The sequence below is a fragment of the Myzus persicae genome, unplaced genomic scaffold (assembly GCF_001856785.1).
Source record: "Myzus persicae strain clone G006 unplaced genomic scaffold, MPER_G0061.0, whole genome shotgun sequence".
NCBI classification, from domain to species: Eukaryota; Metazoa; Arthropoda; class Insecta; order Hemiptera; family Aphididae; genus Myzus; species Myzus persicae.
The window spans coordinates 649,578-675,782 of NW_019104466.1; the positions used below are offsets into that span (position 1 = coordinate 649,578).

The 26,205-nt window shown below is 28.9% G+C and overlaps 1 protein-coding gene across 1 annotated transcript in view; it reads left to right on the top strand.

Moving 5' to 3' along the window:
* The first annotated feature begins 21,615 nt into the window (after window positions 1–21,615).
* Window positions 21,616–26,205, top strand: part of LOC111042362 — a 29,279-nt gene continuing 24,689 nt past the window's right edge. Inside the window, exons 1-2 of the mRNA XM_022326950.1 lie at window positions 21,616–23,275; window positions 23,532–23,659. Of these exons, the coding sequence (XP_022182642.1) occupies window positions 21,616–23,275; window positions 23,532–23,659 (1,788 nt within the window). The remainder of the gene's footprint in view (window positions 23,276–23,531; window positions 23,660–26,205) is intronic.

Consider the following 26,205-nt stretch of genomic DNA (forward strand, 5'->3'; position numbering starts at 1 on the left):
AGTAATTACATTTTGGTATTTAAACATTGTTTATTAAACTTATTTTCTGTTCTTTATTCTTAGAACTACATAGTATTATTTTATGATAGGTTCTCCGAGCTAATGGTCGCAATAAATATAATGTTGAGCAATGGTTCATTAGAGACTCAAAGTAGTTTGTAAAAATACACGATATAAATGGTTTGACATTTTTATACTATCATTAATATTTATTAAGTAGAAACGCAGAAAGGAAATCTTTTTAGAAAATGAATAGCATTATTTTATTTTTCTAAAATCATATTATACAATACACGCGGCTGTTTCTATCTGTTGATTTTATAAGAGTTAACTTTAGTAACATTTGGACATATTTATAAAAAGACTACTAAATTGTTTTACTATTCGAATGTGTGTATAATATGCATAGACAGTATTTAGATATCTAACAATGACGTCAGACAAATCCATCGTATATGTTTTTTTTAAATTTATTCTAGTGATTCGTAAACATTTAAAATGCCTTCTTGTATGTTAAATATAAAACTCATATGCATACTTTTTTTGCAATTATAGGTCAGGTTAAATAACTTTAAACAGAATAACTAAAATATAATATTATACGTTTGTATAAATTTATACTGATTTTCAACCATAATATATATTATATAATATATCTGAATAAAAAAAATTGTGTTCCCGGGAAGGTTTACCACTATACTGTACCTACCATTATATTTTTAAATTCAATCACGTGGTTTGATCGCAAATTGTATGGTTAATTTAAACGGCGATATTTTTATTTAGAACATCCTTCATTTGGACGGCCATCAACTTGTCAATCGAACATTTATAATAGTCTTGCATATTGTCTTTGAACTAATTAATGAATGATCAAAGGAAATAACCTGACGTTATTATTTCAAATCAAAAAGTTTTACACGTTTTAATGTAATTTAACATTAATATCAATAACGACTATATTATTATTATCGTTATTAAATAGTGTGTGTAATGTACCTATACTCAGTATCAAACTATCTAATTAAAACTGTATAATTATGTACGTACTATGTGTCTACATATTTCCGTGATCGCCACATTAAGCAGTACTTATAACATGTATACCTTTGGGATTTTAGTAAGATTGTTGATTTATTAGGTGCAGTACTAACCTATATTCCTTTAAAATTATTATGATACATAATTTTAAAATATGAATAGTACCAATTAGCTAAGCGTAATATATATGTAATGATTTTTGGATGACTTATGCTAATTATTTTAGTCTTATCAACAGTTTATCTATTTTTAATAATTATTATGTGAATTTAATTTGATATACATTACAAAATAAAAATAATTTGTTCTTATAAAATGTTTTGTGTGATCGCTAGTAGATTTATACGTTAACATTATTATTTAAATCCTGAGTGGCGTTTGAAAACAAAGAAACTGTTTCTTTTGTACGATGTCTTTAATTTATGGAGTACATATTTTAGAGATCAAAATTATTCAAAAGTTATAAATAGAATATTATTTGTTTTTAGAAATTAGTCATTAGATGTAGATAATGGTGCATGTATTTAGAACTGTAATAAGACAAAAAAAAAAATCATAATTTTCATGTTTGAAAAAGCAGTTTAAGAAGTTATAAACATAAATAATATTAATAAACTACTTAGATTCGTCGCTCAAAGCTTAGTATTAATTTATATTAAGATCCACGTTATTTTTTAAGACAAATCTAAAAAACAATGAAAAAAATGCGTTATTAAGTCATTGTCTATCATATTTTTATCCCAACTATTATTAGGTGCATACATCTGTGTAAATCTATAGTTAAAACAAAATTTAAATTAAAAATTTGTATCTGATCTTTATGAGGTATGTACTTTATTATATTTTTTTCAAAACACTCCCTAAAATTTAAATCACCTATGATACTAAAAATCTGGAATCATTTTTATGATGAGTTAATAATTGATATACTCTTTTTTTCAAATATATGGAGCCAAGTAAACCTGTACTATGATATGTACAATATTCGAAGGTGCATAAGGGTGGCTTGGGGATCCTACCCCTCTACCCAAAAAAAGAATGGCTTCACTATATAATAAACGTTGCAATCTTCCAAAATTTCAAATTCTATTTGCAACTATGACCATATTAATCATCCAGTAAGGTCCACTCCCCAATGTTTTTCAATTATTTGTGTTTTATTGATAACAATCTTTGATTTCTAACTATAATTTAAAATTTTGTTTAAAAGTATATGAGCACTATTTTTCAACATAAATTTAAATTAATTCTGTATTCATAATGATAGTATCATTAATCAATTATCATCAATTATCGTTGAAAATAGAGTAGGTACACATTGATTGCGATCAAGTGTTTAATACTAGTGCTTATAGGCACAACTATTAATTGTAATTCAATGGTAATCAACTAGAATGGTATCAGAAGCACAGACCCAGAAGATAATTGATATTTTAAACTAATATATGAATAAAAACTGGGAAGCTAAGCAAACCAAACCCCCAATAATTGCGCTCGTGATACTGCTTAGCATTTAGGCTTTTATATTTTATGTTATGAATGACAAATTAAATTTTTTATAAATGATTATCTATTGTATGTTGGGTGAATAAATTAAGAATTGAAAATATGAGTATTCGAGTTATTAATTCTTACATTGTAGTTTAGGTGGTTTCGCTAAAATTGATATGAACACCTTGAAGCCTCTTCCAATTGAGGTTATAAGCGCACATTATTTTTAACCTATAAAGTAGCTTTGGTCTTTAATTATCAGCATGGTTCTATAAAGGAAGCAAATCGAATACACCCAAATGCAATCAATTGTCCACTTACAAACCAAGCGCATGCATCAACAAAATTGTGTTTAATTGTTATGAGATGAGCTAATGACTAACGCAAGGAGGTGGGTGTTATTTTGAAAAATTATTCATGATGGATACTGATATGCTTTTGTAAAAATAATGATTATCAAAACTTATAAAATAATCATGAAAATCTAAATCATTTATACTACAATAATTTTTTGTAAAAATAATGTATTATATCATACTAATATAGTTTGCTTAGGTATCTCTCATAATATTATATAACTAATCATATTATAGGCATAGCTTATTTGTACATTTAAATGATATTATAGAACTGTTAGGACTAATTTGTCGTAATTTTTAAGTACTTACCGGGATTTATTGGTTTTCGTTTGCATATTATTATACCTAATTTAGAAAAAAATAGCTAGATTTACTAACAATTTTAATTATGCTATTTTTGCCATTTTTGACATTTTATGCTTATTTATATTTACCAATACTATTATAATTAAATAATGTACATGTTATACAGGTAAGGTGGTTTTTAAATTTTATATACATATAATTATTAGTTGTTTTTTTAAGCATAATATGTCGATCATAAAATAGTGGTTAGCCCAGAGTTATCATCCGACAATTTGATCATCTTCTCTTAATTTTATCGTATTACGCCTATACTAACAACATACCTAATAATGGGTAACACTAAATACATCTATTCTATGTAAATACATAATTCAACTAATTTCTTACGAAATACGATATCTAGTCATCACTGATTAGTGATTTGGTATAACTACCTATCATGTCATTCGTTATAATAGGATAATTAATGTTTCGTTTTTACTCAAATAAGTAGATAGGTACCTATACGGCTACCTGTACGAAATACACGACTAGTTATTAATGAGTTTAAATAAATAAAAACAAAATCTGGCCTTAAGTTTCACGACGAGTGCATTTTTAGATAGAATAATATTCAAGTACTCATGTTTTATTCAGAAGTATAAAACTATTTTACGAAATTGTTCTAATCAAAACAAATTGAATTCTCTACCTATTTATAGAATGTATTGCATCTCACTTCAGCATTTCAAACACCGACGCGTCGCAAATCTTTAAGGGAATGTAGATATGGTTGTTTTGAAAAATTCGATTAGAAAACCGTTTTGATTTCGGGAGAATAAAATTGTCGACCGTCCAACAACGAAATAATATAATTATAATTTGCATACGGTTGTGGGAAAAATAAAATAAAAATCACGGTCGCCTCGTCGTCTCCGCTGGCCGCGATATCTATGTATGTATGTATGTATATGACACACTAAAACTGCCCATGTACATATTCTGTAGTATGTTATATGGTCAAAATGATTTTATTTTTAAAAAAATCAGCGTCTACAGTGTCCATAATAGATACCTACATAATACTATGTATACTTGATATTATATTTATTTTCGCTAATAGTAATATTTTTGTGTACGATTTTTTTTTCCCCGCAGATATGGTTGACGTGTTAAACTGTACGCGTTGAAAGCGGTTCATTAAGGCGGCTGTGCGGCACAGTTGGTATATCTAAAATTAAATACGAATCTGACCCGTCTCTCTTCGTAATATACGCGCGCGAACTGTAAAAAAAAAAACCATTGCAATAACCGCTGGTATAAAGAGTGCAAGAAAAACACATGCCACACGCCGCACGGGCGTACATCTTTTTTATATTTTCCTCTCCCGCCCCGCCGCCCGCCCGCCCGCGTTTTATTATAACCCGCCTTTGGTTATTCGACGACTTTGCCGCCACACCGTCATGAACAGACGGCCGGCCACCGACTGCTGTTGAACCCGCCTGTTTGGACGACCATGAAACGTCCGAAACCACTGACCGCACATTTCATGGATACGAAACTACACCGCTGCAGCACTCAACGCCGCCGTCCGCTCGCCGCCGCGTCAACCGCGTTCAACTACGTCGCCCAACCGTCCGTCAGTAGGTAAGTTCCAGTCGGCGTCCACGGGTCCCGGACCGTCGAACGGGCGTCGCGATGAGTGGGTACCACGAGAAACCGGAGTTATAACGCTGCGGCGTCCGAGTGGGGTGGACTAGCTACGTTGTTATTATTATTATTATTATTATGTCATTGTGCCTACTACTTAACTCTATGTGTTATTGTACTTGCTGGTCGATCCGCGATCGGACGACCTTTTCGAAACTGGACTCCTGCACAGTGCAGTAACTAAGTTTCGTGGGGCACCCGTACTTGTATAATAAGATTACATAAAATCTTTATTTTCAATATGGTTTCCACGTGGTCAATAGGAACTTTATGGAACTGCCCTTGTTTTTGTTACTCTGTGATTACTTGTTTGAATACCATATAGGATGTATAATATTTACTTGCAATTAAAACACAGCAAATTATTCAGAACTTAAATGGCCATCTTTTTGCAAAAAACAGTTGTTGTTTCATTTACAACTTTTCATATTAAAAAATGCCCTCCAGTAATTAACCCAAGTATTAAATAAATCCAAAAATAATAATTTTTCCTTTTTATGCCCCCCCCCCTTCAAACATAAACCCTGGCCAAAAAATGCGATGCATCCCTCATTGTTGTGACACTGCTCCAGCAATAGTGCAAAATTATTTAACACCTATGCTAAAGTTGCACCGTGGTAGACGAGACATGATGGCGTGTGGGGTTAGACGAGTCACGTAAAATATGGAGCATGTGTAAAATCAACTGCTAAATAAACTTACGATTTTTCGATGTAATATTATTTTTGTATATTACATAGTCCAATACATATCAACTAATTAATAACCGGGTTAAATCAATATTAAAATAGACATTCGAGATAAAATGGGCCACTAAGAATATGACTTTTACGGCCCCAAATGAAGTAATGTTATTAGTGGAGTAATCATGACAATGTTTGATACATTTAAAACGTTTTTCCCCAGTTTTTGTTATACTGATATTATTCAAAAAACTGAATCGAATGGAAACTTAAATTATAATTTTCCATTCGCAAGGAAATTAGATTTTCTTACTATAGATATATTATTATGCTGGGTCAAAATGTTTAACAATTTAAAACAAGATTCCTCGTAATTTGTGCTTAAGCAATTTTAAAAATATTAAAATACACAATTTTTTTTTATAAATGTTTAAAGCTAAATTGTTGACTAAATTGAATATTTAAACGAATAATTATGGTTTCAGTTATTTTCATAATTCAATAGATATATACAATCCAATATGTCTAAGTTTCTGATGAAAGTAAAGATTTATCCTGCGTGCATGTGTGTCATAATAATGAATAAGTTGATATGCAATGACCACGGAAATAGAATAATAAATTGTAAATGCTACTCACAGTCGTGCTTATGCCCACGGTTATAGATAGGTACTATATCCATGGTTATGACAAATAGCTTATCAGCTATTAACTGATAAGTGATAATGAAGTGAAAAAAATTTAAATTACGAGAATGATACTCAGGCGAGTACCTATATTGTAGTGTTCGTCTTTCAACATGTGACATTGCAAAATCACCTTCACGTTTAGTTTCGTTAGTTCGTTCTTTTTTTTCCCAATTATTTTGTAAAATACTTAGAACGTTTTAATTCTTACCTCCCATCGTAGTACCAACTAAATAAAATTTTAGAAACCACTCTCGAAGTTGAAACTGAAGGCTGAAGCATAATACTGTCCCATCCAAAAGACGATGATATATACAAATATTATCGGATTATTACTCCCTTTGCAGTGTAGTTGGCATCGACTGTACTTTATCATTAAGTAAGCCACTATAATGGATGTGTTAAATTTGAATTTAATGATGAACCATTACATACGAAAAACGATTTTAAGTGAAAACGGTTCTTAAGTCTGTACTTAATATTTTATTGTAATATACGTATATTTATATGATATAACTAATAACAATATAAGTAAGTAATACAATAAGTTGTAATTAGAACTAATTTTTCCAAAAAAACAAATCGCATACATCATAATTATCATAAAATAGTAATTATTATAATAATATAGCATATAATATAACCAGCTGTTATTATCTCATAAGTTACAAGTCAATATCGACGAGTTGCAGACTGGTATAAAACTATAAATAGAAATAGTTTCATGGTTTAAAAAACTTAAAATTCATCTAAATATTTTATAAATTTGTAATCTTATATATACGTAATGGTGGAAAAGTTTTTAAATCCCTGTGCATAAATAAATTATTTTCTATAGTTAAAACTTATGTTGAACATGTATTAAATTGTTGAAGTCTTATACCAAGCGCATTATAATTTAAATTATGACTTAAAAAAAAATGTTAAATGCCTATAAATAGCTGTAAAATAAACAAAATATTTTGAAATTTATATCACTTTAAGTAAATTCTAATATTAATATTTTTTGAAAATGTCAGATGTGCACAGTACTTCATTATTGAATTATATCAAAAAACTAAAAAAGAACAAAATCAATTTTATCACGTTGTTTTATCATTTTTTTTTTTTTTTGTTTATCCGGTTGATTTTGAAAAGTACTTGAAACTTATATTTTTTCCCAAAGTTCCGGCTAGATTACAATATTTGAATACTATTTATTACAATATTTTATCTGAAATCAACCTCAAAGCAGGAAAATAATTACTCTCACTGTCAACAAAATAATAATGATCAAACTTTTAATTTATAGATGTTGAATTCCCCCAGTCTCCCATGAAAACTGTCTAGGGATGCCACTTAGCCAAACGAATGGTATCAATTATGAGTATGTGCCGTCGAAAAATTTGGAATTAGTAATATTTATTTTGCACCACTTTATTTTTGGTATACCAACAACCAGTAGAAACCGATACCGATATAAGGCAAGGTACCTTGGGTTAGGTAGGTTAGGCAAGGGTTCCAAACACTATGTCTGGGTAATCAAAAAAATAGACAGTTGTATCGATATCATATTATGTTAATTACTTATTTAGATTTTAGATCGAAAGCGTCAGCCATGTTAACAGGTTTAGCTGGATAGTCGTGTTTATAAGAAGACTCTAAATCGTACATGTTTCTTGCATTTGTCTACAGAAAATCGACTAAAATATAGAATTAGAGATTTAATATACCGAATAATAAATTATATCGTTATAGGCATATGGTCATCATAACTCTTAATATTTATATGAATTTTTGACATTTGACATTAATCTTTATGTACCTATGTACGTTATCCTTTATGCCATATTCCTAAAATTTTAGCAAATAATTGAGCTTTGACATTATCATTATTTATCGCATTTACAATTTTTGTTTTGAGTTTTATTTTCATGTTACAGATTCAACTGCTATAGTTATTAGCTTACAAAAATAAATATTATTTAATGTTACAAAAGAGTATATACAGTCACGGTGTAGTGTCTAAATAGAGTTGTACATATTAATTGTATTTAGAAAGGAAAGCATTTTAGATGTCAGCACAATATTTGTTTTCTTACCCAGTCCCACGCGCAACATAGATAAAACGCTTTCATGTAAAATTGTTTTTCATGATTTTCGAGTCATCTTGAAAGAAAATCACTTATTATAAAAATGATAGAGGATAATATTTTTGAGAATCAATTTTATATCTTATAATCGCTTGGCTTTATATTTTACTTCAATGAAACAATTTTTTTTTAATGTTTAGTACAATTGGATAATAAATCGTTTGGAGCCAATATTTAGCCAAATTTATAATACCTGTTATAAACTCGAGAATATTATTTTTTATTATTTGAGTAGTGAATAATTTTACTATAAGATGCCATTAAAAACATTAAAAAAAATGATTTAGAGTGAACGCGTTTGTATATTGGCAATATAAGCCTACCTAAATGACTATATGTAATGCATATATTATAACATTATACAGGTACCTAATTTCTATTTCACTTGTGAAGAAGGTAATAAAATGAAGTAATTAAGGACGTTTCAAAGGCAATCTTAATAATTCATCTATTTAATAGACTTTAACCAAATACAGTTGTGCTTCGTTTATCATATTATATAACATGTAATTTGTTTCTGACATTGATTAAGTATTATTTAAAAAAAATTTTTACAGTTGGTTATTAATATTATTCATACCACCACTGAATTTTTAAAAATATTGATTAAAAAAATATATGAAGTAATTATTTGATACGTTTATGTAATATATTATTATCATATAAAGGGGGGGGGCTGTCACAATTAAATATTGTTTTATTATTATTATTTTAATGTGTTTCATTAAAAAACTACATAGGTAACATACATTTCATATTTAAGAAAATCAAATTTCTTTTGCTGCTTCCTATTTTTTTTTTTTATGTTTTATTTTAGTGATGTTTAGTCATAAAGTGTTGAAAATATAATTTTAGTTTCGATACTCTACACCTTGTACGGCTACATTCCCGTTGTATCCTATATAGTTACTGCTTTCTGGTAATTGGTGTGCAATTACGCTTACGTTTGTCAATTTAATTAAAAATAGGAGATAGATAATATTATTCGTAACATCATTAAATAATAATAAGTGGTATTACAATGGTGCTTATTTAAAGCGCAGGGAGACGAGTGACCAAGAACAGGTCTCTATAGAATGTCCGGTAATTTATTTAGGTTTCTACATTTAAGTATATGTAGACTAGGACTACTAAATTATTTTAAGACTGTGATTGGAATTATTGCTAACTGTTTAAAATATGTTTAGAAACCAAGAATTTAGAGAACTCTTAGAGTGGGCTTCCTATCCTAAATGGTTTGAATTTTAAAAAACAAATCTTATAGGTACCACGTAAAAATATGATATCACTAACTAGACACCAAAATATTTTATTTGGGTTTATCACTGTCACAACTCATAATTATTTTAATTTAAATATGTGTTTACTGAGTATAGGCGTACAATGTGCTTATAATATAGGCACATGACTGATGTGACTAGGCACTTCCTAACATTTTGAAATTGAGGCCCTAAAAGTAAAGCCGCCGTCCAGTTAGGAATTCGTATTTTAACCGTTTTTACTTTTCACTAAATAAAAAACAATTTTTTTTTAAATTTTAATATGTGATTTAAAAAAAAAGTAAAAAAAAATTGTTTCGTATTTTTAGTTTTTACGTAGGTATACCTAACGTAACATAGGTAGATCGTAGGTAGGTTCTAGGAAGACTTACATATTTTTAAATTTGCGTTTGAAAACCATCGTTTATAATAGGAAAAGTATCGATCAAAAATCGTCTGGAATCATTATTATTATTATTTTATTATTTACAGCACGAGAAATGATTTCAAATCGATTTGGATTTAAATTTAATAGTCGTCTACCATTGTGCATTTTTATGTTATATTGTTGTTATTATTATTGGCCTTGTATTAAACTTATACAGTAAACCCCACAGTGCGTACAAAGAAATTAAATTAATACCTATTGATTTTATTTATATTGTACATATATCATAACTGATTAACCTAAATTTTGAAAGGAAAACACTGCCTGGCGACCGCCACTCAATTCTCCAAAATATTATTAGTGTTTTGTGCACTCTATAAAGAATTCACGCGGCGTTTGTATTTCTTAGCACTTTCATTTAACACTAAGACAACTGTGCTGCCTATCCTATATCATTCACGGCGTTACGGTTTTCGTCTGTGAAATACATATTATTAAAATGTGATACTTACACCTAACAAAAATAAACCTCGAACCCGTACGATTCTTATGTTGCCTGTATTAAAACATTCACGGCGTTACGGTACAGCAAAATAATAATGAAAACTCGTAAAGCCTATTTTGGCAACTCACGGCGTTTTAGTTTGCATGAACTAATTTGTTATTTTAATAATAATAATAATAATAATAATAATAACGAATACTCTCGTGTAGCCTATCTTCACAACTCCCGGCGTTTTAGATTGTACACAACAATATTATTACATTAATATAACTCATTGTAACTCGTAAAAATGTTGTTTGTTCTTACAATCTCCGCTTAAAGTTAACGGACACTTAATCGGCCGAATTATAATCTGTTATCAGCCGATAATGTCAACCGACACTTAACCGGACATTGTGAGAACCAGCTTTTACCACTACGTATAATATTATAATTAGGGGATAGTTTTTATAAGATAAAAGTTTAAAAAATCGAAACATGTGGATAAATGTGTCCTTATTTTCATCAAAATATTTAAAGAAAAATTAAAGATGTATAAAGACATTATGTGCTTCTTCAACAAAGCATAAGATTTCTGACAAGGGCATGTTTCGCGTTTCCATTTGTCTTAACGTATGTACTAATATTTTTTTTAAAAAACGACACAAATTCGATGTACGTAGACAAACAAATAACAGTTACAAAACCAATTCCATCCGAACTAGAGCTTAGGCATAGTATTATACTGCAAAGTTGCCTAAGAAGGTAATATAACATACACGACATATAACTATACACGTCAGCATATAAGTACGTAAATGCCATTTAGATAATGTAGAATGTTTGTCCAGTTGTCGTCAAAAATTACTAATCTTGTTATTTTAAGCTATCGTTACGGTAATGACATTACCTATTAAACTTATCGACTGCGTATATACTACAGGCACACCGACACGTGGATGTCGTTTAGAGATAAAGCAGATAATTTTCGTCATCGTCAAAAACCCATGACAAAATTGAAAAAAATCAAAAATGTCTAAGACATTTACAAAATATGTACTTATTTACCGAATATGAAGTATTTATACCATAATATGTAAAATAAATTTGGGTTCATCTTCGTTTCAATTAGAATGATCTAAATAGTACGAATTTTTTATCAGAATGAAAATATGTATTTACAATAAAATCCATTCCCTAAAACTGTAATATTACTATACGCACAATGAAATGTGACTTATTACATGTATTAATAAAAATAATTACTACGGAAAAAAATACTCCAATTATACATTTTTCATTTGTATAGGTACACAAGAGTATACTTCGATATGGTATCAAAATACAGACAGTAAATACTGCGACCTATTTTTTTATACAATTGTTTTTACGATAAAAATTATACTTCTACTTTCGAATATTATTAGTTTTTCTCTTTAACAACACTTCGTTATTTTTATAACGAGTAATAAATTAAATAAACGAGTTTGCATACCGTATAGGGAATTAAGAAAATACGATGTCCAATACAAGAAGAAAAGTATATTACTAAGGAGACCCTGTGTTATTTGTTTCAGAACAAAATCAAAAGCACAAAGTCAGCTGATGGGACACTTGTTAAGTTCTAAAGTCTACCCATTGAAGCTGTATCTTAGTACTGGATTAATTTTTACGATCCTACATGACGATCCTGCATGATCTGCTTAAACATTTTTCCTGAAAAAAAATAAGGTGAAAGCATACATTGCGCATTGTGTGTGCTTTTCGTTCAAACAACATTTTGCTCTTTAGACAAATAAATAGGTTTTAGACGTTTTAGTAATAGTATTATCACATAATATGTATATTGTATAAAAACATTTTTTTTTAAATATTTTAACAATAGAAATATTAATCAAAAATATGATAATCACATATTTACTTTAGTTACAGTTATGAAAAAAAAATTTACATTACATGAAACTACGAATTAATCGTAATATTCGTAATCAGTAGATTAATAAAAAGTAGTGTAATTAAAACTGTATTTTTACTTTAAAAAAAAAGAATGTAATACAAATATATATGTACTTATACATATGTCCATATATATGTACTTATATATTTGTACCTACATAATACATTTACCATATTAAGTTTTCAGACACATTTTAAATCTGAATTGGCTTTTGAAAAAAATAAAAATAATTCTAAGCTAATAATAAAACCTCTTTGATTCATCAATAAACATACGCGAACGCAATCGAGTAATATGTTAGCCAAAAGTGACAAACCTACGCATTCCGAATTTTACGATAATATACCTAGGTTTAAAAAATAATTTTAAGACCCACAAATATCAACTAAAATAGGTTTTTAATCTTGAGCAAAAAATTATTTTTAATCCGTTAATTTAAAATAATTTATATTGATCGTTAAATACAATTCATACGAACATAGCCAATATACTGCATATATAGGTTTTTGCAACTGAAAATTAAAATGTACCTATAAATAATTTCAATCCGTATAATATGTACCTACGTCATGTACAGATGGTCTAGTAAAATGTGTAAAATGTGTTCTATATAGCTGCTCAAACGCATTACGTACTAATGGTATTAAATGGTATATATTATATAATAATACATACTTGTTAAAAACACTTTTTTAAAGTACTGTAAATAAGTATTGAAGCGCTTGAATTCCAAATTAATTAAATATACTTTACCTTATGTATTCAAATACAAATACATTTAAAATATTTTCAAATACTTTAAAAAAAGTTCACGTTTTTTCTTTATTCTGAGCACTTGTCTTGATTTAGTTCTAGTTCTTTTTTAATGAGTATTGCACGTGAAAAAAAAATTATTATGATCCCAATATTGTTCTTATACTCAGCGCGTGTGCCATACTCCAACGCCCCAAGTACCTATGTTTGTTATTTATTTAAATAATCTTTTTTTTTTTTGTTGCTTATGGCTATGGACATTTACATTACGTGCCGGGCTGCAAGAATAATTACTAAACATTTATTGAATAAAGTGTTATCTTATGATCTTTTTAACATGACTCAGTGGTCCATGATTGGTTCATTAAATTGTACTGAACCATTAAATTAATTCATTTTTCATGCAGCCCAAGCGAAGGCAGATTTATCTTTTTACCATTGTAGGCACTTAAAATTTGACACCCCTATAATAGGTAAAAAAGTTATAATACCCCCTCCTAACTACTCTTGATATTAAATATTTAAGAGTACCTGGATCCATTTGAATTTTTAGACTTTTTTTGTCGCTCTTAGTTACTCGGCCTACTTTGGAAAAATTGCAATGGTGCACCAAATTCTAATGGAAATCTACAATGATAATTTGTATGTATTATGAACGGTCATTCATTAAATTAAATTAAAATCATTGTTTGGAACATAAAGTGAAAAACATTACAATTGCCAATGTACAATTTCTTTTATAATACTTTATTTTTATTATAATAGGCACACAAAACAGATGTTATAATAAATATTTTAGTCCGAAAATTCTCAATTTAACTATTTCTATTTTAAAATTCGACGACTTGCTTTTAAAATATTTTCTTAGTACTTAGTACTTTCATACGTTCCTATAGAGTACCTAGGTGCTTTCTTATTGATTACTTAAATACACGGTCACACCACACACCCTACGATCTCTCAAACACAGACCGGACAATTGAAAAATAATAATATGATAATTATTACAGACTCAAGTATTTCGTGGTTGTGACCCTTCGAACAAGACAGTGGATAATAAAAGCAACACCGCTATAGGATTGTCCAATTAGTAATTAAGTGTGGCCGTGTGTGTATTTATTAATTTTTCCCCAAGATTACTACGACGTCGATCGCCGATAAGAATAACATGCCTATAACGTTGTTACTCGATATAATACCCATGTTATAAGCTATAATAACACATAGTCGACAGTACTTATTTTTAAACGTAGTGTAGAGCTGACTTTACCAGCAGAGCTCAACGTTTTGAATTCGGTATTATCAAAAACTGTTTTCTACACAATGCACATACAACTTGTGGATTATTTTTACTAATTTATTATGACTATTTATATTGATTATTACGATGAACCAGAACAGTCAATAGATATTATATCATAATAATATACACTAAAATAATGTATACAAAAATATGTACATCATTATTTATTGTACAATTGGTTCTCGTAAATATAAAGTAATTTTAAGCCATTTAAAAGCCAATTTTTTCGTAAACATCTAGACACCGCGGGTGACAGGGTCACGTCTCGTTTGCTACACTGGCTACGGCGGTTTGAACAGAGAAAACGTCGCTCGATTTGCAAGGAAAAACCACCTCGGGTAGCGAGTAAATCACGAGGGGAACATTTTTATTTTTATTTTTGTCAGCACTTAGATTGGAGTCAATGAGTCAAACGTTTGAGCGTGTTTAGATAGGTTGGACACGTAGCTACGGCTACGACCTACATGCCGCGTGAGCACGATGCAATTACCAATTTGAGCGCACTATATATAGGTACCTGGTAAGCAGTTGTTATACCGTGTATCCGCGGTTGACCCCGAAAACATGGTACACCGTATGTAACTAGATTTCCCATATGGCATACGATTAATTATCTCCCTCTTTATAAATAAAAATTAATGTACGATTAATATACCTACATAAAATATGTCTTAAAAATTAATTAAGAACTTACTTTGATTCACAAATCACTCCAATATTATAAACCATATTCGGTATAATTATTCCCTTTGATTTTCAATTTTTATATGCACCTACGTCGGCCGATTATATTATGTATACCGATAATATATAGATGTATAATTATATTATGTCAGAGGGAATGTAGAATTTGGGCCTGATCGGGCAATTTTAACCACATATTCAATCAATTTATTTTTGTTAAATGCATTCAACAAAATCCGGAAAATAATTAATTATTTTTATAAGTCCGATGTAAATATAGCAGTTTTCCCGAAAAATGTAAATATTCCCAATAGAACAATTATTTAAATATGATATTAGTGTTTCTCTGGTTATATGTTTTAAGTTTTTGATTTATTTCGTATTCCATGCGATTTCTACCATCGACAATAATGGAGAAAACCAAAAAAAAAAATAAAGTTATGAAACACAGAAGATGTCGTATACTTCTAAGTGTTTCATAAATTTATTTTTATTTTTTTGGTTTTTTCCATTAATATTATACGAGATATTATCCAGGTTATTATAAAACAAGACGATTGCACAACAAATAATTTGTTTGTATTCGTGTTCAAATTACCCGGGCGGGACAAAATTGCAAGTAACACTATGCCTACATCATACATACGTTATACATGGAACATAATTATATGTGGACATTTAATCCGAGGTTTACGACATATTTTAGTCCCCGTATATACAATTTGAGTAACATGGAAATTTCTTGTGAAAAAAACGTACCACATACGCATTTACATATTTTAAAATAGAAATAATAATATGTCATACTTGCTGGAAATTAGAGGCTATAAATAAAAGCTGATTCGAACATTTCATAACGGCGCTCATTTGCAGGCCATGTGACTGATCTACCTGTATACCATAACCTGGGTAGGTAGATACACACGCATAACTCAGTATCCTATACTTATACATATTTTAGAATTCCGTCTGCTGGACATACATGACCATCAATAGTCATCCAATATGATGCATGTCCTGTAAATAAAATTAAAAATATCTATTTGGTACTATGTGTTAGGTTGATAAAATGTGTACGAAAATAATGTAAGTACTAATTTTATATATTATTTATAGTATACATATTTCAACTATACGCGTTATAATTTAATTTAAAGTTGTTTTTCTTTAAATTAATAACATTAATTGATAGTTGTATAAATAGAAAATTAGTACCTACGATCAGATTGTAAATCAGGGTAAATTATAAAAATTCATTTTCATTCTAATATTTTTAACATAATTATTTTTTGAGCTGGGTACAGATATTTTAATATTTTGACTTTATAACCAGTGTTTTATAAATTTCGTTTGTATATTAAAACATGCCTTATAGGTAAGTACAGTAATAAATTGATTAAATATACAATACACCTATATATATTATAATCAATGGTACATTATAGGTACCTGATTGAGTAATATAAACAACTAAACAAGCAAAGCCTTTCGCACGTTCAACATCAACTTTCGAATATGTTTGATTAAACGACCTCAATATTACTCAACTGTCAACGAAATAAGTATTAAAACGTGAGCTGATTTTAACTTTGAATATTCATATTCAGTAACCAGATACCTATGTCAAATGATTAGATACAAAAAAATACGAGTATTATTTAATAATATTACTTTAATATTATTCATTGATTACTATGAAGTATATAAATAAGTATGATAAATACAATTTTTTTTCTTTCGAGGTAACTTTTTTTTATTCTTAGAAAATGTGTTGATAAACCTAAATATTTTCTTAGATTTATAATATTAGGTCATAGTTTTTCGGTTAACACTATACCTACTTCCAATTTTGATGAGAGAGCGAGCGAATAACCTCTATGAGATTGCAAATTGAAACTGTGCGAATGTACCTATTTACCATCGCATATTATACCTATTGTACCTACCTACTAGTGATGTGTCGTTACTTCGGGCGTCGTTCAAAACCGCACACTTACCATTCATAACCAAACATTTTGTCTATTGTTAAAAATGGAAATTTTGAAGGTCGATAATTCAAAACCACACACATTTGAGTGACGGTTAACAATGTATCATTAAATGTAACATTTATTAAAATTAAATAAATCGTCGTAAAAATAATTGTATGCAAAGGTTTTATAATTTTAATATTAACATAATTGTATTTGTAATTAATTTAATATAATATAATAAGAAAAAATAAATTGCTCGATGAAAAAAAATTACTGTTAACGTTGGAGTAGTCACATCCCGTATTGTTTTCAAATAGTCTATCGAAGTTATTTCAGTGCTTGCGAAGCGATCAAATAAATTATTGCGGTTCAAAACGATAATGTGATTTTAGATAAACGTGTACGTTATTGGTAAATGTCAGTGTGTGAGGTATTGAACGGTATAATTTTGGGAAAACTGTGCGGAATCGATGTATTTTTACATAAAATATAATATGTACCGCGGTTTTGAACGACGACCTTTTGTTTTGAAAGTGTGCGGTTACTTCGGTATTCGTTCCAAAGTAATGAGTACAAGAGTACACTGGTGTAACGAGTATACCAAAGACCCCCCCGACAGTGAACAGACGGGTAAATGTCGTCACTATTCGTTTCTACGTTCAACCGGTACAAACGGTACAAGTACACTTAATACGTAATATTATAATTTAAATAGTACACGTTGCACCGCTAAAATGCTAGGCGCAATGTATTCGTTCCAATGGAGAAACGAGTGCACTTGATCGGTCGAACATGTCCCGCGCATCCGAGTTATGTTATGTAATATTGGGTTATACTAACAATATCGTACTGATTGGAACAAATCCACAAAAGGAACGAAAATTCCCATCACTATAACTACCTACGAAATAATAATAATTTAATCGAAATAAACTAATATTCTTATCGTAAATACCTGCTAAATGGCACACGTGCAGCGGCTATGAGACACACGTCCGCCTAGTCGGACACGCGAATACAAATCTATTAATATTTCGTACATTTCACGGACACTGTTATGATACACTATAATATTGTATTAAACTAATAATAATTGTAATGTCCGGTGTCGATTAAATGCAAGCGGATAGAAATGTACATATACAAGCCATAGCACTGGCCCGTGGTATCAATCTATTATAGCTACCTAATTATACGTTTCCGAAAATGATTACCTACACTTTCATCAGACTTGACGTAAAGTAACGTTAACTGTATTCAAACATATTTAGAGAACTCTTATTGACACCGACATCTTCCACAGGTGTTTTTGATTTCGTACGTAATGAGTCGAGGGCAGAGGACTTGTAGGCAGAAAGTCGCCAAATATGCATTTGAATACCCAAAATATGTATTTACATGCAAAATAAAAATATATACCTAAAATATGCGTTTCAAAAATAAAAACAAGCATATTTTTATTATATTATTATAACTTTAGAGGACGTCACACCCACATGACAATTGTGCATTTGTGTTGTCTCCGTCTTACAGACGTCAACATAGCAAAAACTGTTAAAAAGCGAAATAGAACCGCTCAAGCAGTATTCCAAGTTAAAGAACCAAATTTTCATACTATTAAGAGGAGAACATTTACTGTGCAACATTGTTTTTATTTATTCGATAACACAAATAAAAGAAAAATTGTTATTGTTTAAAAATTCATTATTTCAAACTTGAACAACTTTTTATGTGTTTGTGATATCGAAAAAATAAAAACGATATTGGACAGTAAATAGTCTATTACATTATTTAAAGTGTGAAAATGTGGTTGCATAGCTTGGACTACAACTTGAGTGGTTCTATTTCGCGCAAAACAGTTTTTACTATGTTGTACATTTATGAAACGGAGACAACACAATATGCGGGTATGGCGTTCTCTTAAGTATTAGATGTTATTATAATTTATAAAATGATCAGGCTTTTAGGAAAATCCGAAGCCAGTGGGACCAGTCAAAAACCATACTGTACGACCAAAATTAAAAATAAATTTATGTTTTGGTTTTATTATTTAAAATAAATGTCAGTGGAAAATAAATTAAGTTAAAATATGTTAAAAATTTAAAAGATGCATTACATGCATTTTTGTATGCAAAATAAAATTTCAAAACTAGCTTTGTGAAAGCACAAGACATTTTGTTTCATAATTTGTTATTTTGGTGACTGTGCACAACAAATATGCAAATACTACAAGTCCTCTGCCCTAGACTAATGGCATTATACACGGATTGATGCCCAAAAATAAAATAATAGTAAATACAATTCTACAGATATCTATATATTTGTTATTGTCCGTATTATTAGTGATGTATTTTTAGTAATTACATATTATAAAAATTAATATAATGAACATTGCATAATGACGACGACGTATTTACTTTGCGAAGACGAATGTGCTGCGATGACTTGTGAGCTACATTTGAAAAATTTAATTTGTCATCATTGTAATGAAAACAAAAACGCTGTACGCAAAATTAAAAACAATCTCTACAGATGTAAAAGTTTACCCAAGCGCTTAAGAAATCAAACGATCAATAAAAATTGCAATGTCACGTTACAATAAATAATATTTGGGTGTTAGAGAAAACATATTATTTTGAAGATATTATTGTGTACCTGTCAGTACGTTTTTCTATGACATATTTTCGGGAAATCTTATTCATAAATATAATTTTTTTTTTATCTGTTTCTGATCTGAAGTATTAGGAACCTATACCTACGTACCTACAACCCACCTACTATTTATATTGTACGGATATCATTGATATATTTTACTGAATTAGAGTTTTGGTAACTGTGAATACAAGTTAAATAAAACTCTGGCTCTCGACTGTTTCAATTATTTTATACTTATTTTATGACAATTAATCATTGTATTTTGATAACTTAGATGAATTCGATAGATAATTAAACAAATATTTATTAACAGTCAAATTAAGTATCTTTAAATAGTAAGTTTCGTTTAAATAATTTGTTTACAATAAAAATATTTAAATCGACATACGTTTACTATTAAGTACGCACATAATATATATTTTTTATTACATTATAAGTATTTCACATAAAATTATTATTTGTAGCTTCGTTTGTATTTTATAGAGTTACGGCTCATTTTTCGAGGTTTGTAGTTGCATTTTATGTCCTCAATATTTAAACTACGCCAATAACAGCCTATTCACAGAACGATAAAACTTGCCAATATTCTCTCCCTTCTTCTGATTTATACCAATCAAAGTTCATAAAAACGCATTTATTTTTTTCTCTATTGTGTTCGATTTTATTTTATTATTTATAGAACGACTTGATTATTTTTATCTCAACAATTTTTTTTTTATAGATTTCTAATATTAAATCCTTACAATCGTTTCATTTTTAATCATACACACGCACACACACACACGCACACGGCACACATGGTTATTTTGTACGATACACAATATTATATTTCCATTACATACCTAGGTATTGTTAAATATTGTATTTTACAGGCGTTCAAAATGAAGTATTCTTTAACATTGGTTCTTAAAACATGCGGATACAATTTATTATTAAATACGAACTGTGAATATTTAAAAGCATTTTAAGCCATATAACGTTTTATTGTTTATTCAACTTATTATAAATGTATGAAAAAAGTTCAGTGTAAAATATGGTACAAAATTATTTTAAAAATAGTGGCATAAATATAGTGAACTAATTTCTTAGATTATGGTTTCAATTTACAATCATTAATTTCCTGCATGTGTTTTGTGCTCAATAGTTTTTAGAGTGGAAAATATTAATATCCCTATCGATATAATTTTTTTAAGACAGACGATTTTTGGCAAATGATATTATTCCTGTTTACCATCTTCATAAAAAAAACCGGGCAAGTTGCCCTGATCACCCTGTATCTAAACTAGTAACTACTTTTATATAAGGTGATGCAAAACTATATAAGACAAACGTGTGGGTGTTATATATTTTGGCACACTACTACTCCAACACCCGATCGTTATCTTCTCCTTCCCACTCCCACTATTTCCCTACACAACTCTTCCTATCATGAATTTACCTCACTAAGAAAATGCCCGCGGCTATTTTCGAGTCTAGTGCGAGTCGCGGTTACGACAAGACATTTTTATTGTATATAAAAATATGTTTAATTTCCATTCGCCGGCGGTTTTTTTTTTCATTCCAGTGTATATGCGTAAATTAAATATTTAAATCTCGTACGAAAGTAAAGATTGCTTCTTTAGATAATGTATCAATTTTTGTTTTAAAATTACTTTCCGATCTAAATCGATAATATTGTTTTTAACTGATAATAATATTAATGAATTGTATACCAAGTGTTTATATAATATTAGCTTAATGTGTGTTTGTATTTGTTGTGCTTGAATAAAACAATGTCTGAACCGAGCAGTTCACGTGACGAAAATGAGGATAAGCCCCGAAAATGTAGCTTCAAGTTAATAACAAGAAAGAAAAAAATAACAAAAAAAAGCTCTCGAATTAGTATTGGAGAATGTAATGAAGCAATGGCTAAAACTTGGGAAAAAGAGTCATTTAAAGACAGAAAAAATAGAGGTTCCAAACGAGAACGATGGTTATTAACACGAAAAACGTGGAGATATATGGCAGATGCTGGTAGAAAATTGATACCGGAAAATGTTGGAAATCGACCCGAAGATGTACCCAAAATCGAAGCATACTTTCAAGACGTGTGCCAAAAGGAACCTAGATTTTTACTATGGAGGAAACAATCATACCCCGGAGCTTTAGGGTTCAGAAGTCGAGGTAGACCAAGGGGAAACAGATTTAAATTAGGTAGTGTCCGAGAAAATGCTAGTAGTGCGGACGAAGCGGAAAGTACAGTTAAGGTACCTAGTGTATCATTTTTGGCGCATCCTAGACCAGCAGGAAGATATGAACTTCAACAACTCAGAAAAGAATTTTTATTCGGTTCAACTGAAAATAATAATGCACTGTTATCAAATTATCAATATCCTGATTCCAAATCAGACTTAGTTCAATTTATTAACGATTATATTAGTAATCCTGAAGAAACAACGCCAGTTGAAGAGTCTTCTTTTGATCATGAACAACTTTTGGAAAAACTAGAAGATTATATATCAAAAACAAATGATACACGTACATTAGAAAATAATAAGAAACCTTTAAGAACAAGCATATTGGAAAGTGACAACACACAAAAAAATTTATTGGAAACTTTAAGAAGGTACTACGCAAGGTCGACAAACAGAGAAAAAGTAATAGGAGATATTTTAATGGATAGAAAACTGTTGGAAAACTTGTACTTTGAATTAAGGAAAACAAGAGGGTTTTTGGGCCGGAGAGTAATTGGTTCATCGTCAAATTTAGGACTTAATTCTATGAATTATTTTAATTCTGCTTGGAATGATAATCAAAGAAAATACGATAGAATAAATACATCGTCTGAGTATCTCAATATATTCAATGATAAAAAAAATAAATTGTTTTTACCAAATGATAAATCGTACAACCTATCATCTCCACCACCTGTTATAGAAATTGAAGATATGGAAGCAAAGTACATCGATGTTGGTATTCAAACTGTGCCATTGGAACCAGCAATGTTAGGACTAATCGAAGATGAGAGTAAAAGAAAACTCGATTTAATTGAAATACCCGATGTTGTATCGAAAGTTTCTCCGAAAGCTACACAACGCAAAGCTAGCATAGAAAACGACGATATATCACCATCTGTAAGTGACACAATAAAAAGATACTTGAGAATGGCAAGAAAAAAAAGTGTTGAATCTGATAAAATAGATAGGTTTAAACGAGTGAACTATGATCGTAATATAAGAAATATTAAAGGTAAAGGAGAACCAGATATATGCGAAGGTGATGATACTAATAAATCAGTACAAACAGACGATTCGTGGATTTCAATTTTAAAAAATATTGATGACAATTCTAATTCAAGAATAACCAGTTCTAGGAGTAGTATTGATACTGGCACGACCTTTAGTGGAGAAGAACTGTTATCACCTCCTTTATCCCCACCGAAGTCTCTTAACGGTAATACGACAGTTCTATGAAATATTATGTAACTCAAATAATCTTCATACGCATTAATAAAAATAAAATATGTTTTAATGATTTATATTCTGGAGTTAGTAATTTATTATGGCCTAGAATATTATATTTATATATAATTAATGAACTAATAATAACCATATTATTTACATATTATATGATATGTTATATGTATTTTTTTTAGATTCAATTTTATACAAGTTTACTGTAAATAATTAATTTAATATTATTTTTTTAGCCCCCGGAATGCAGAAGTCAAGATCTTCAACAAATGTTCAGCAAGGGTTCATGTCCAAACGTATATGGAAAGGGCGTTCAAAAAGTCAAACTAGAGCAAATACTGTTGTATCTCCTTGGACGCCATTAGTAAGCATTTCTATTATTTTATTAGATCAAAATATGTTATTTTCAATATTTTCTAATTAAATAAGTTTCATAGCATGAAAATAGATCATAGTATTCATAAAACAAAAATATAAAATAACCATATTTTTAAAAATTTTGATATAAATGTGACATCAAAATAATAAAATTTAAGTTTTTGAAAAAAAATAATGGTGTAAACAATCATTATTTTGTTGAACTTAATCAACAATATTGCATGTACGTATTACTTTACAGTTTATGTACGGAGGTACGTAAAAACATTAAAATTGCCTGCATATTTAATTCTCACACATTTCAAAATATTGTATTATTGACTAAATACATATTTTAGACCAAAATCTCTCTTGTCACCAAGTCAAGAAATACACTGGTTGTTGGCAGTCCCAAAATGATCTATAACAGAAATCAAGGTTATTAGTTATTACGTACGGAAAATTTCAGCAACAAAAATATGACATTTTGTGAATTTTTACCTAACCGTACTAAAAACAACTTATTCTCTAGTTATTACAAAATACCACTATATTGTCTATCTAGGATAAAAAAAATAAATTTAACACATTATCAAAAAAATTAATTTAATTCATAGATACAACAGACGTGAAAAGTAAATACAAGAAATGCTGTGCGATGACGTAGGTAATACTTATAATTTAGTGCATATATTATGATTTTCGTAAATGAGCCCTGAAAATTGAAACTGTGCAGTACCTTCAATTTCATTTTGGTACAAATAAATAAATCACTGAAATTATCGCGAATAAGCTAGAAGTAAAAATAGTTAATTTCATTTTCTACTCATATATTAATTTATTCATCTATTAAAAACCAACCTCGAACAGATTAATTATTTAATGTCGTTAAACAAATAATAAATACATTAAAAAATAATTATGTTTTGTGCGTATAATATATGTTATATATTATTATAATAATATATATGATGTGTTTTTGTGTTGGGATAATAATATAATAAACAGTTGGGCGTACATTAAACAAGAATTCGAGTAAAACCTATGCACTAAATAAACAGATTTTAGTATCTTATTAATTATATTTCAACATTTGTTGAATTAAAGAATGTAACTAAATCAAAATTAAAGTATTGGTAATGGGTGAGCTTATTTTGTCAAAACATTTGTAGACATTTGAATAAACACGGACGAGATCCAAATATAAAATAAAATAAATATATTATACTGTTATAAACTTGTTTCTTTGGTTCGCTCGGATAATATATAATGTTAGTTAATTACTGGCAGCCTTTACAAGACCTTTCGCTATATTAATACATTTTATAATTTGTTTTCATTTATGAATTTATGATCTCTATTAATCCGTAGCAAGGGCCATTTTAGTTATTAACAGAGCTGTGCATTTAATGATTTTACATAATATAATCGACGAATTTCATTCTGAATTCAAAATAAATTGGATAAAATTTAATACACGAAATTACCATTGCATACACATTTTAGACGTTAGTGCATAGAATTGCATTCAACTTTTATTTTTGTTTTTCATTTTTATTGCGTATTTGGAGGGGGGACTAAATTTTTCTATCTATATATACATAATATGTATGTATAAATAAATATTGTTTAACATAAATTCTCAAAAATATATAATTTATCTTAAAAGCTTATCTATTTATTTATTTTCGTTGTATACATTCTATTCAAACTATTTATTACTATTCAAGCCATATATATTATACGTTGTTAAAAGTTTTTTTATTAAATTATTTTTGATTAATTTTCTCATATTTTGAGCATTTTTAAAAAACATATTTCCCAATTTAAGTGTATGAGTGAATACATTTTTCATGGTTTTTTAGTGCATTAAATGCACCGCCCTAGTTACTACTTTTTTACTGTGTTATATATAACCAAAACATTTTTGACCTACCTATATTTTTTATTCGATTGCGTATGACTATAGTATATAACCATACCTAAATAATATACGAAATAAATACTTGGTAAAAAATTGAAGATTATGATTTATTTTGTTTTAAATTTATGTATTTTGTGACGTTAAAAAATACTATTAAATAGAAATTGTTCAGTCAGACTTAACTTTGAAGTGATGACAATTTTTAAGTTCTGCCAATTGTATGGCATTCTGTTAAACATATTATAATACAAGCAATTGCGAACACGTGATATATTAAGTCGGCATTGGTCACGGGTCTGGTATCTAACTGGCACTAGGAACGGACCCGTTTCTAATCCATATATATTATGATTAACATAGTTCAATTGAACACCACAGTCAACAAACTTTTGTTCCAATTTTTTAATTTTTTAATTTTTTTACTTTTGTATTTTACTTTTAATTTACAAATACACTTTAATTTAACCTAACCTCTAAAATGCAAAATAACATCAATGATACATGCGGAACGGCTTTCGTAATCATCGTAACTATATTATGAGGAATAATTTTTATCATAATATGCTGTTCACAATATCCTATACGCGTAGTATAATTTCAATCCCTAACAATCTATAGTGAATTTTAAA